The sequence below is a fragment of the Dioscorea cayenensis genome, chromosome 9 (assembly GCF_009730915.1).
Source record: "Dioscorea cayenensis subsp. rotundata cultivar TDr96_F1 chromosome 9, TDr96_F1_v2_PseudoChromosome.rev07_lg8_w22 25.fasta, whole genome shotgun sequence".
NCBI classification, from domain to species: Eukaryota; Viridiplantae; Streptophyta; class Magnoliopsida; order Dioscoreales; family Dioscoreaceae; genus Dioscorea; species Dioscorea cayenensis.
Window position 1 is genome coordinate 2477345 of NC_052479.1, and position 14031 is coordinate 2491375.

Consider the following 14031-nt stretch of genomic DNA (forward strand, 5'->3'; position numbering starts at 1 on the left):
CTAATGGTAAGACATTTGACTTCCATGCAAGAGATCGAGAGTTTGACTCTCTTTCAATACATGATTGAAGTCTAATAATAATAATAATAATAATAATAATAATAAATAAATAAATAAATAAATAAATAAGTGTGAAATCACTTCTCTACTTTATTAAAAAAAAATTTAATTGATTTTAAATAAATAAATAAAGAAATATATATATAATAAATATTTTTTTAAAAAAAAATAGAAAGAAAAATTTAATTTAAAATATATGACCGTTATTGCTAGGGTTTGATGCAGGAGTGTATCCCGTTTGGGCAAAACATCGGAAATCATGTGTATCGAATCCAATCCCACTTCACACTTCACGCGTGACCGATTCTTTCGCCGAGATCCAAATCTCACACCTTTCACGCTCCACCACCCAAATAAAACCTAACCCTAGTTTTTCCATTCCTCATCGGAAAATCCCACATCGGAGAAGATGAACGATGCCGACGTCTCTCGCCAGATCCAGCAGATGGTCCGTTTCATCCGCCAGGAGGCCGAGGAGAAAGCCAACGAGATCTCCGTCTCCGCTGAAGAGGTTTTTAGTTCTTTATTTTTTACTTTAATTTTTGTGAAAAAAAAAATTTTAATCGATTACAGTGATTTTGCAGAGCCATCTGTTGTTTTGTTCCTTTTTGTTTAATGTTCTTCAATTTTTTTTTCTTGGTTTTATTGAGTTCAGTGAATGAATTTGAAGGTTGTATGGATAGTGTTTCTATATGATTTTACTTTGTGTATGACTGAAATGTCACAAAAATTCAGTTTTCTTTTCTTTTTTTTAAAAAAAAAAACATTTTTTTTTTTTATGGCGATCAAATGGTTTAGATTTTGAGGTGATGTAAGAAAGTTGGGAGCTGTTACGTTTGCTTGGGTTATTCATGAAAACTGAACCAATTTTGATACCTTAATGATTAGGGTTTTGAGCTACAAATCTTTTGCTTATGCTTGTTAGGGTATGGCATAAGTTGAAGTTTTTCTTGGCTCATTTAATACGTTATCATAGTTAGTTATTTCTTAGATGCAATCCGAACAATCTGAAAATTAAAAGAAAGAAAACTTTGAATTCATAATGCATCTAGCAACCCAAAAGAGCAGTCTTTCTCTTGATTACAATAGAGGCAGAGAAGGATTAAGGTTTTCAATCTAACCTAAAAAATGTTATTACCTTTATGCAGTAAGCTGGAGTGACATCCTAAGAAATGATGAGCTAGGAATATCCCAAGATTGATTAACATATAATCTCACTCTAACCAATTTATGCACTATTTGTAATTTTAGAAGAATGCTTTGAATATAATTTGCAGCATAAGAAGCTTAAAATTCTGTTTTTTTTTTACCAATTGTCATGGTGAATCCCTTTCGTTGAACCTGCAATCTCCTTCTTATTAATGTATACGGCTTTAGTCGGATTTAATTACTTAAGAATGATTTATTAGTATATGCTTTTATTCTTGTAGGAATTTAACATAGAAAAATTGCAACTTGTTGAAGCTGAGAAGAGAAAGATTCGCCAAGAGTATGAGAGGAAGGAAAAGCAAGTGGAAGTCCGTCGGAAAATGTGAGCACACCCTTCTGTCACTATCATTAATGTTTCATTCCTTAAAGTTTTAGACATGCTAAGAGGAGCATTTTAGAAAACGTACCAATGCACATATTATGTGTTTTTGATGATGACAATGGCATGGGATTACGTACTTAGAATGTCATTTCCTACTTGATATTGAGAATCTGTCTCTGAGGAGAGTCACTTCTGTTGTTTTTTGATGAATTCTCCATGTGCTTCATTATAGCGATAGCTTTCCAGTGAATTTTTACATAGAAACTTCCACTACCATCTACCTAACAACAATTGATTAAACAGATATTGATAAAAACACCTAAACTCTCCAAGTCTTTTCTCTCTCGTTTCTATCTTCGTCTTCTTCTTCATCTTCATTTTTCTTTTCTTTTTCTTTTTTCTTTTTTTGTTTTTTTTTTGGGGTGGTGTGGGAACTTTGCTTCAGGACACATTAAACGGTAACCTTCAGTCCCAGAATTGGCACCCTTTTAAAAGAAGCTCCTCCAGTTTGTTAAATTTAATTGTTAAATTTGTCAATAAACATCTAGTACATTATTAATGCATTATTCAGTAGTTTAAAATGACTAGCCTTCCTCCTATTCGGTTAAATAAGCATTTTCTTTCGGAAGAGCATGGGGTGTGTGTGTGGGGTTGGGTGGGTTGGTGGTGGATACCTTTTATTGCTTTTCGCATTGAGCATCTTGTAATTATGATATATTCTTGATATTAAACTATTTACTTATTTAACACTTTGGTTGTGCCATTGTAGTGAATATTCAATGCAGTTAAATGCATCACGCATTAAAGTTTTGCAAGCCCAAGATGACTTTGTGAATTCAATGAAAGAATCTGCTAGTAAGGAGCTTTTACGTGTCTCTGAAAATGCCAAGTCATATAAACAGCTTCTGAAAGACCTCATTGTGCAGGTGCGATTCACATTACTTGTTTAAAACAGGAAAAAATTGTGCCCTACTTTGCGATTAAATTTCTATATTAGCTACTGTGAGGCTTGTGTTCTTCATGAAAAAAGGAATGATTATAAAGTTAAATACAAATGTGAATAAAAACAATATCTAGTAAATTGAAGCCACCTGAACATTAATTTCATGATGTCAAAATAAGGATACAGTAGTGTGAACAATATAATGTTGCCCTAATGTCATAATATATGGTTCCTGTTTTAATTTCGTGTGTGTAAATTTTTTTTGAACGAAATTGATGAAAAGAAGTGAGATTTTGAGTTAGTCTAAAATTTTTTAGTATGTTAGGGGTAACTGATGAAATTTATTTTCTCCCCTCATTTCATTCAACCTTGCTTCTGTTTCCTCATGGCAAATATGGAATTGATGACTATACATTTATGACCTTTCCAGAGTTTACTGCGCCTGAAAGAGCCATCAGTTTTATTGCGGTGCAGAGAGTGTGACCGTAAGTTGGTTGAGTCTGTCTTAGAGGAAGCAAAGCAACAATATGCAGAGAAAGCAGAGGTTCATCCTCCTAAAGTTACTATTGATGGCAAAGTATACCTTCCACCACCTCCAACTAAGCCTGAGGCTCATGGTCTCTTCTGGTAATGTCTTAATGAGTTTGCCATATTTCCATTTGATTAAATTATTGGTCTGATAAACATGGACGAAAATAGCATCATTGTACCTTTTACTACTACAAAACCGTACATGAGTTCTCGGCTTCATATAACTCCTCTATAGTTACAAACTTACAAATAAATGTAATGCCTGTCAGTATTATCAACATCTTTGTAGATAAATTGATGCGTTTTCCCCCACATGACTTATATTTTTTACTTGATTGTTGATTTTTAAAATGTTTTTTTCTTGATTATTTAACTTGTATAAATCGGTTATAAGCTAAGCACTCATTCTATGATAGTTTATTTAGAAATATAAGCTTGTGTGCCTAAATGATGATAAGATGAAAGATATATCAAAACCTTTTTTTGAGTGTGTGAATATTATGATTTTCATCTTTAACTCGCAGCGTATGTGCTTTATGGCAGGTCTTAACTATAAAGCAAGCAGTATATTACCTATGTTCGAGTCAAACTAAAAGTTTAAGCTGATAGGATGAGAGACTCAGACTTATATTTATTAAAACTAAATCTAATATGGGAATATTAGTCGCCCAAACTAATTAATGAAGTTTTCATACTATGTTGATGCAACTCAAACAAAGCCTTAAGCTAGGCATATATTTGAACCTTAATTGTGGTCCATTTTTTACTTGAGAAGTCCTCATAGTTTATGCAACTCTCTCAGTATGGTTGGATCTTGAAAGAGGCCTTCTGTCTTGGTCACTCTATCATAGTGATCATAAATGCACATATCTCATGGTCAAATATATATATATATATATATATAACTGCATCATATATTAAACTTCGAGGTCCTTTTCTATATTGGAGCTCGAGCATAACCACGTGAATTTTATTCCAGAAATGTTATGATTTAGAGATTTCATATAGCCCTATATAATTATTTAGGTTATATTTGGTTCTATTTAATCTAGCTTAATGTGGGATGTATTTTTACAACTTTATCCATTATATGCCTAAAATGATATAATTATTTTTGGTTTGCCAGTTCTGGAGGTGTTGTATTGGCTTCACAAGATGGGAAAATTGTTTTGGAGAATACACTTGATGCCAGACTTGAAGTTTTATTCAGACAGAAGTTGCCTGAGGTATGTCATGCATGCTTCATTTTGTAAGGTTGCATAGTTTCTGCATATTTTTAAAGTCTAACATGCGCTATAAACTAATGATAGAAAGTCTTTAGAAGATGTGATGCTGTTGAAACAGAGTAGTAAACATGCTAAAATTTCGTCAGGCTGAATTATTTTTTTATTTTTTTGAGACATTACTTGTGTGCCCCTATAAAAGCAGGTAATTGATTATATGCTTGTATGTTCCCAACAAACACAGCTATTAGCCTGTATAACTTAAAATTTCTATAAAAGGACAAATTATTCCTCGATCCTTGTATTCTCTCTCTTCACAAGATGGATGAAGAGAATAGATTGAGTGGTAATTTGGTTATTATTTTTTTAATTTCAATTGTTTAGTTTAGTTCTCATAGTGGGGTATATTAGCAAATATGGTTTTTACATGGGTATAATTGTAATTATCCATTTTGTAGTGGTATATGCAAGCTAAACCCTGTATAGTTCGAATTTGAGTTAAAAAAAATGTCATTTTGGCTGGCAGGGTGAAGAACTTGTTTTTTTCTTTTTTTTTTTTTTTTTTTTTTTGTTGAATCTTTTTGTTCTTATTTTAAAGATCAGAACAAACCATGTTCAAAATTTTAGTAGCCACCACTAGTTGTAATCAAAAGAAAGTATAGCCAGCTTGAGACATTGGTCAAGCTCAAAACACCTTTGCAGCAGTATCGACTACCGATACAACTTCTACACACACCGCACACTCGTACACTCTGCAGATATGTTTCAATTCGGTAATGTTAGTTCTTTTTCTTGTGCAGATCCGGAAGACTCTTTATGCTAAGGTTGCCACCTGATTCACAGTCGGTTTTTCCGTATTCTATAATAATAGATCGGCGTTATTGTTCGGTCTGATCTAACCATGTTCTCTTTTTTTGTATGTATTTTACAAGCTTCCCCATGCTGTGCTTGGGAGATGAATTACAAATAACAGGATGCTTTAGACACCTCTAAAATGTATCACAGAAACAGATAATTACTTGCTTCTATCTTTTTTTTGGTTGATATTAATGTTAGAACCTTGGCCTATCTTTTACAGTGTTGTGTGCTTTGTATTCCTTTTGCCTTTCTCAGGGTTAACATATATCCTTGCAAAACTCTGAATTATAAATGTAGTTATTGTGAGATTTTTATTTTCAGTATATAAATATAATAATTATAGCAAGGTATATTTTTGAAGTATAAATTTACTTTATAAATGTTGTAACTCAAAATGTAAAGACAAAAGGGTGTTTAGCCCAGTTGGACACGTTTTTAACAAGAGGAACAGACAACCCGAAGGTCCAGAGGCGACACGGTTCTTTTTATTTGGTGTGAGTTTTTTTTATTTGGTGTGAGTTTTACTTCTTTCCTTACGAAGGATGAGGTTGTGTGGCGGTTGAATATGCTATTCATTGGTAAAGTAGGACTCTAGAAGAGTTTTTTTTATATGAGTAGATTTCTTGCAGTGGTTTATTTATCTTGTAAAAAAAATAAAAAAATTGTTTTAAATATTAAATATAATTATTAAATGCAGGGTCACTCTAGGCATAGGCAACGAAGGCATATATATACTTAGGGCTCTATGATTTTTTTGGGCCTCATTACTTTTTAAAATTTAAAATTTTAATTTATTACTTTATTCATAAAGTTATATTATTAAGAATTTTGATTGTACGTTTCTACAATATAAAATTTATCTTACTTAATTAATAATAATATTAAATTATGTAAATTTGTTTCTTATCTCATGGCCCTATAAGTTTCGACACCATTCATGGTTTTTTTTAAAAAAATATATTTAATTTTTTTATATATTTAAAATGTCACATAAACAAATATTTATATTACTGTAATAATAGTTTAACAGTGAAATAACGAAATGCTTGATGTTTCAGAAGATATTTAATTTTTTATTTAATTTTATTTTTTTATTACCAACTATTGATGAGACTCATTATTATTATTATTATTATTATTATTATTATTATGTGCATAGAAAGATTTTTATAAGTTGTGAGTTTATCGTATTATGTAAAACGCTATATTATCAAAGGAGTAGGTCCACCAGAGGTGGGAAAAACAAACACAGGACATAGCGAAAAAGACGCAAAAAGAAAAACACAAGGCACTAGGGGGACAGACCCCCCCTAGGGTAAGAAAAACATTAAAACACTATCCCTCACTCTGAGAAGGAACCAGATCTGACTGAGCCCCTGCTCCAAGTCATGAGAGGAAAGGAAATCAAGGCTTCTTCTAAGCTTGCCACTTGGCTCCTCCAATTTAGCTTTCTTCGAGTTAGGAGCTTCTGAAGGCGAGGTAGAACTTAGGTTTTGCTATTAACAGTTATTTCATTTATATTCCACAAACTACTCAAATTATAAAAAAAAATAAATCTATTTTTTTATTAAAATAATAATTTTGTTCAAAATATTATTAAATTAAAATAAATTAATAAAAAAATAAATATTTCAAATTAAGCAAATTTAAATTTGGATCCAAATATAATATATCTGATCCGGTTTAAAAATGTGGATATCCAATTAAAACTAATGGGATATAGATTAAGCTTTTGTAGATTCAAGAATCGGCAATCCAATCTAGTTTTGAAAATCAGCTTGAATACCCAATTTTACTTACCTCCGGCATTTGGGAAAGCTATTGGGCTTAAATAATGTAGATGGTACATTGGAAGAGAAGAAATTTTTGAAAAATATACTTGAATATACATATATGCAATTTGCAGGTGTTAACATCATGCCAAGTGACATCCATATGATTCAGGTTGTGTATTGGCCAGAGAAGAGAACTTAGGTGTAGTGCAATAAGTATAGTTGGTGTAGTGTCTAATGAGTTTTTGACACATGTAGTAAAAATATATTAAAATATAATAAAATTTTAATAAAATTTTAATTTTTTTAATTAAATTATTTATCTCAGGATAAGTGTCAAAAATTCAACGGTGAACTACATAAATTTCACTTCATATGAATTAATTAAAAAAATAAAAAATAAAAAAGAAAGAAAGAAAAGTATGCGTTTGTAATTATCATGTGCACACATATATGCAAGTTGTAGGTCTTACATCATAATGTACATGTAACGCTCCCTACCCACCAGCCATTTATTTATTTCATTATTTAATATTTTTATAATTCTTGATGTGAATATTAATTGGAGTTTTAGTTGGGTTTATTCACTAGTTTTTGTTTTATTTAAAATTTAATTAGAAATTAATAGGATGTGATAAGTCTGGGTGGTGTAGTTGGTTATCACGCTAGTCTCACACACTAGAGGTCCCCGGTTCGAACCCGGGCTCAGACAGAAATATATATATTTTTTATTATTTTATATAATAACTTGCCTCTTTTTGTCAAAAGGGAATAGATAGAATGAAGGGTATTAAATAAAGTCAATTTGCTCGAGCTGTATATATATATAACCTTTCCTTTTATTATTAGTTATAATGGGTATAGAAAGAATGAAGGGGCCAAAAGGGTTTTTGGTCTAATGACATTAGTTCCACTATAAAAAGATATGATTTGCGTGACTCTTCTTATCCAAATTCGAAATAAGTTGGATAAAGTAGTGTTAAAGATCTCTATTTCTGGGTGCAAATTTACAGTTCAATCCCCATACTAGCTTATCTAAATTTGAAATAGGTTGGATGCAATAGTGTCAAAGATCTCTATCTAAGAGTATGAATTTGTAATCCAATCCTCCTATTAGTTGGGTGAAGACCCCATTAACTATACATAAAAAAAAATTAGAATGTGGGGTATCAACTATCAAGTAAAGTCAAGGTGGTTGAGCTATATATCCACTAACTGATATTTTCCTTTAAAAAAAATAGAGAAAGGATTCATTTTTAAGATCAACTTATTATAAAACAACTAATTCTAGAATTGTTCAAACTTAACATTTTAGTCCTTTTATAACCACGTCTGTGATTTGAGAAGCCATTTAAAAATATATGCACATTTGATATCTGTTTGAAATTAAATTTATGTCAATTTGAAGGGTCTAATTAAATTTATGTCAATTTGAAAGGGCTTAAAGAAAAAGTCATGTCTGCATTATGGATAATTTAAACAATAATGATATGATTGATGATGTTTTCCAAACAATGAGTACATCAAGTTGGCATCCATCTAGGTTATTTTTTCTCTCTCTTCTTCCTTTTTTTAATTTTTTTTATCATCTAAATCCAAAAATTTTAATCCAACACTGTCTCTCTAAACCCTACAGGGGTTTGCAATTTATTATTTAGGGTTTAGCGCTTAGGGTTTAATATTTATTATTCAGGATTTAATTTTTTAGAATTTTAGATATATTATTTTATAGTATTTGGGTTTAAAATTTTTAGAATTTTAAATATGGTTTTATAATTTTTTATAATTATAAGAATTTAGGGAATTTTTACGGTTTGAATTTAAAGTTTATATAAAAAGGAATGACGTGAATGGCAAGTCGACATTCGAGAAACATATTTGATAAATCTAGTATGTAAATATAGCATCTATCTAATGATATATAAGTCAAATAGATAGACCAAATTGGTAGTTCGAATCAGTGGATACCAAGTAGGGATGGCAACGGGTAGGGTATGGGTAGGGTATGCCAAAACCCTTACCCGTACCCGTAACTCCTACCCCATACCCGTACCCTTCCCCGTACCCTTCAGGGTAAAAAAAATCATACCCTTACCCTTACCCGCAGGGTACCCGCTTACCCGTTGTTCAAATTATCGAATTAAATTTAAATAATAATAAAAATAAATTAATTATACATTATATTATAATCTTTAAACACATGTCCATAAATTCAAAATTACAAGTTGATATATATTTGTTTATTTTAAATTATATAATCACATAAAAATAATGTCTATTTAGGACTCAATGGTAACTCTACCTTTTGTTTTGTTCATGTTTAACCATCTTGGTTTTTGTTTAAAATTTTTTCATATATCTACTATTTATATTTTATATAGCTTCAAATTTTATAAATATCTAGTAAGAGTTTGAATATAAAAAACATTATAAGTAATTCTCATAAGTTATATCCAATTGATTTTTTATTAGTATCTTATTTTTCAGGATGTTCTTATAATTTATAGAATAAATTATTATAACATTATTTTTTATATTTGCTTATTTTTTAATTTAATTATGATTCTTAATATATATCTAAAATTCAATTTTGATAATATTATCAAATATAAATGTAGAAATTAAATAAAATTTAAAATAATATATTAAGAGAAAATTTGAAGTTTTATTTTCAAATTAATCACCATGAAAATAGATATTGAGTAAATTGTGAGTAAATGTTTAGTTTAATAAAAAATTATATATATATATATATATGAGAGGGTAAGGGTACGGGTACGGGTTTTACCCGTACCCTCTTCAACGGGTAAGGGTAAGGGTAAGGGTACGGGTAGGGTAGGGGCATACCCTTACCTGACCCGTACCCGCTCAAAAATTAACCGGTAATACCCTTACCCGTACCCGTACCCAGTCAAAAAGGGTAATACCCTCTTTGACCGGGTACGGGTACGGGTATACCCGTCGGGTAGGGTACAAATTGCCATCTCTAATACCAAGTTGGCATTCATGTCATTCTTTCTCTCTCTCTCTTTTTATTGAAAAACCTAATTTGTCTTTATCATGTAAACTTTAGTGTAAACTATAAACTGGAAACCCCCTCCCTAAACTCTAAAAATTGTAAATCGTTAACCCTAGTAGGCTTAGGATTTAGGGTTTAGGTTTTTTGAATTTTTGGTATAAGATTTTATAATATTTGGATTTCAGATTTTGGGGTATTAGAATTTAAAATTTATTATGAATCTTTAAACTTTGAAAATTATAAAATATAGGTTTAGATTATAAAAAGAAATTCAATCTGTTTTTTTTTTTAAAAAGAGAGATAAAGAATGACGTTGATGCTGACATGTATGCCAACTTCGCTTCCACATCATTTAGAGTATCAATTCATCCTAAATAATATTATTCTAATTTAAAGGTGTTCTTTAACCTAGTTTAGGGTTAGGGTTTAGAGGGACTTACATGACTAAATTAAAAGTAGTAGAGAGACTAAAATATTACAATTTAAGGTAGAAAGACTAACATGGTAAGTTTTAAAAAGTAGAGCGACTATTGAGAGAATTATACCTTTTATTTAATAATTTTACATCATTTTTGCGTATACCCTTATGTTTATTGTGATTATGAATTTAATTGATAACAATTCCACACATTATCCCCCCACCCACACACACAAAATAGAACAGTGAAAACCTTTAGGCTTTGGGAATTCCTCACTTTATTCACTTCACCGATATCATTATATACAATATTATCATCCTCAACCACCTCCTATAATTAGGCCTAAAAATATTGCATCCAGCTCTTAACTACCTAAAATAGAGGAAATATCACATAAGAATATCTATAAAAAATACAATGACATATACACAGTCTTAATGCCCCCCTCAAATTGGTGCATGAGGGATTTGGATGCTCAACTTGCGAAAGAAAAAGTCAAAATGTTGTCTAATGCCTTTGTCAAAAAGAGCTATACTTGTGTGGAGACATGAACTGGATGAATATTTCCTCGCAATATTTTGTCATCCGCAAAATGACAGTCAACTATAATGTGTTTTGTGCACTTATGAAAAATCAAAATTTTCACGAGATAGAGTGTTGCTTGACTATCACAATACAAATGCATAGGGGTAGGATGAGCCACATCAAGACTAGATAGAAGGTTTTTCAACCACTTAAGTTTACAAGTGGTGGTTGTCATAGATTGATATTCAGCTTTAGTTGGTGACCTGGGAACAATCACGTGTTTTTTTGTCTTCTAAGAAATAAAAGAATTACCAAGAAAGACAAATCATCCAGTGAGAGATCGCCTGGTGAAGCACAACTTGCCAAATCTAAGTCACACCATTCATACAATTTCATGTCACAATTACTACTTAATAATATCCCTTTCCCTGGTGTACCTTTAGATATCAAACCACATGTGAGGTGGCATGCCATTGCTCTTCCTTGGGCTATTGCATGAATTGAGAAAGTATATGAACACAATATAACAATTCCAGCCTAGTGAAGGACAAGTAGATAAGGCGTCCAACCATACGTCGATAACATTGGGATCATCTAAAAATTGCCCATCAGCATGAGTTAGGCCATGGTTTTGCTCCATTGGAGATGGAGCAGACTTGGCTCCAAGTAAACTAGCTTTGGATATTATGTCCAGCGCATATTTTTTTGTTAGACAAAATAATTCCTTCAAAACTCCTCATCACCTCAATGCCCAAGAAATATTTGAGAACAACCAAATCCTTCATATGAAAACAGGCACTCAAATTTTCCTTAAATTATTGTATGGCACTGTGGTTGTTCCCAAAAATAAGTAGAACATCTACGTAGACCATAACATTAAGATGCCCACTGTTCCCACCGTGTAGAAAAGCATTATGAACATCCATCTGATGTAACGACCATTGTTTTGCTGCTATCACCACCAAAAACACTCGCACTGTAATTTTTTTAGATACAAGAGCAAATGTCTTCTTGTAGTTGATCCCTTCTACTTGTTTATTGCCAAATATCACAAGCTGGGCCTTACATCTTTCCACTGTGCCATCGGATTGGTATTTGATTTTATGTGCCCACTTACATCCTAGAGCTTTCTTTCTAGGAGACAATGTCGTGAGAACCCAAGTCTCATTTTTCTCCAATGCTTGTATTTCTCTGTGCATTGCATTTCTCCATTTTTCATGTTTGGTCGCTTCATCATATGAAGTGCATTCACGTTTTGCTATAACTGCTGAAATAAACTTTCTATGTCCAAAGAAAATTGGTCACAATTCACAAAATGTGCTATTGAGTAGGGTGTACCTAAGGTATGCTTCGGATAGGATGTACTCAAGGATGGGCTCTTCTTCCATATTGTGTGTGTGACATAGTCTTGCAGACAGACGGAAGCTTGCTTTGTTAGGTGCCTTTGCCCCAATAGTTGCACTCTAATTCATGTATCAACCTTATCTTGAGTTAGCGATTCCACACCATCAGCGTGTACATGCCAACCACTCTCACAAAAGGCCCTTCTCATTTAGCATGTGCCTTCTTGATCAGATTCCCATACATGTCTCTTAAAGCGCACATACTCCTCATCATCATCAGCTCCTGCCATAGCCCACTCAATCATAGTTGAAGGCTCTTTATCATGATTTGCCTTATGAGTAAAAGGGAACTCATTTTTAGAAAAATCAACATCCATTGACAAAAAAAAAATAAAATAAAAAAAATAAAAAAAATCCCTTTTTTCAAGATAATAAAATTTCCATCCTTTCTTTCCATGGGGGTACCCAATAAAAATACATCTATGATTGCGACTAGCAAATTTATTGCATTTCTTTCCTTGATCATGAGCATACCACAATGACTCAAAAACCCTTAACTGATCATAAGATGGTTTTCTATACAAAACTTCATAAGGAGTTTTATTATTTAAAATTTTAGTGGGTTTTGATTAATTAGGTAACTCGCTGCCAACACACTCTCTCCAGAACTCAATGGCGAGATTTCCTTGAAATCTAGCTACTTGAGCTATATTTAAAAGGTGTTGATACTTCCTCTCCACTCTATCATTTTGTTGAGGCATTCTTGTACATGTAGTTTGGGGGAAAAATGCCATGTTCAAGAAAATAGTGTTTCAGACAAGTAAATTTGTCCCATTATCACTTCTAACCATTTTAGACTTTTTGTAATATTGTCTCTCAATCATAGCAAAGAAGTTCAACATGGTTTGATAAACTTCTTTCTTATCAATCAATAAAATCACCAAGAGAATAATCATCTACCATAGTCAAAAAATAAGATTTACCACAAGACGATGAGGTTCTATATGCTCCCCATAAATCACAATGAATAAGTTCAAAAACATCAGACGATTTCTGATGATTATGAGAAAACTTATCTCTTGTCTGTTTTGCTCATTGACATGAATCACAAGTTTTATTCAATAAACTGTTGTCTTTATTAATATTGACATTTGTAACTAATTTGACTATCTTTGATGATGGATGCCCTAAACTTTTGTGTCAAAGATCTAACCAGCCTTTACCATTTATTTTGAAAAAAATTACCACTTGGTACCTTGCGGAAATAGTAGAGCTCATCCTTTCATTCACTGGCACCAATCAACATCCTTGAAGCACAGTCTTGAACAATGCAAATTTTGAGTGAATCAAACAAAACAATTTGATTCATTAATTAACTATGATACTGAAATAAAGTCGGAAGTCAGTCTTGGCACATATAAAATATTTTTCAGCTTCATATTCACATTAAGAATATATCACGGTTCCTTCCTTCATTGCGATTACTGATTGTCCATCGGGTAGCCCCACTGAATAACCACTTTTATCCCGAATCTCACACATATTCTCCAATCATTTGGTCATATGAAAGAGACATCCAAAAGCTTATTAGTTATTTTCTCCATGGTATTGTTTTTACAATCACTCAACATTTCAAGCAAAGTTTGCCACTAGTCATTGCTCAGGCCTATCAGGCTTGATCTGTCAACTTTTGTCATTACTACTCCCATGTTGCTTGCAGCACCAGCTCCTCCATGGCATATATGTGCTGTATTAGAGGGCATTGTGATGCTCCATCCATGTCTAGCCCTAGTTTATTGTTGCCCTC

General features: G+C 32.0%; 1 protein-coding gene and 1 non-coding gene across 2 annotated transcripts; both read left to right on the forward strand.

Annotated features, from left to right (window-relative positions):
• Positions 1-325: 325 nt before the first annotated feature.
• LOC120268327 (V-type proton ATPase subunit E-like) lies at positions 326-5363 on the forward strand. Its single transcript, XM_039275766.1, has 6 exons — positions 326-571; positions 1491-1591; positions 2361-2517; positions 2965-3161; positions 4192-4291; positions 5089-5363. Exons 1-6 carry the CDS (start codon positions 470-472, stop codon positions 5122-5124), a joined length of 693 nt encoding a protein of 230 aa, XP_039131700.1. The 5' UTR covers positions 326-469; the 3' UTR covers positions 5125-5363.
• A 2193-nt stretch (positions 5364-7556) lies between these two features.
• Positions 7557-7630, forward strand: TRNAV-CAC. Its single transcript has one exon. It is a non-coding gene; the product is annotated as a tRNA-Val (tRNA).
• The last annotated feature ends 6401 nt before the right edge of the window (positions 7631-14031 follow it).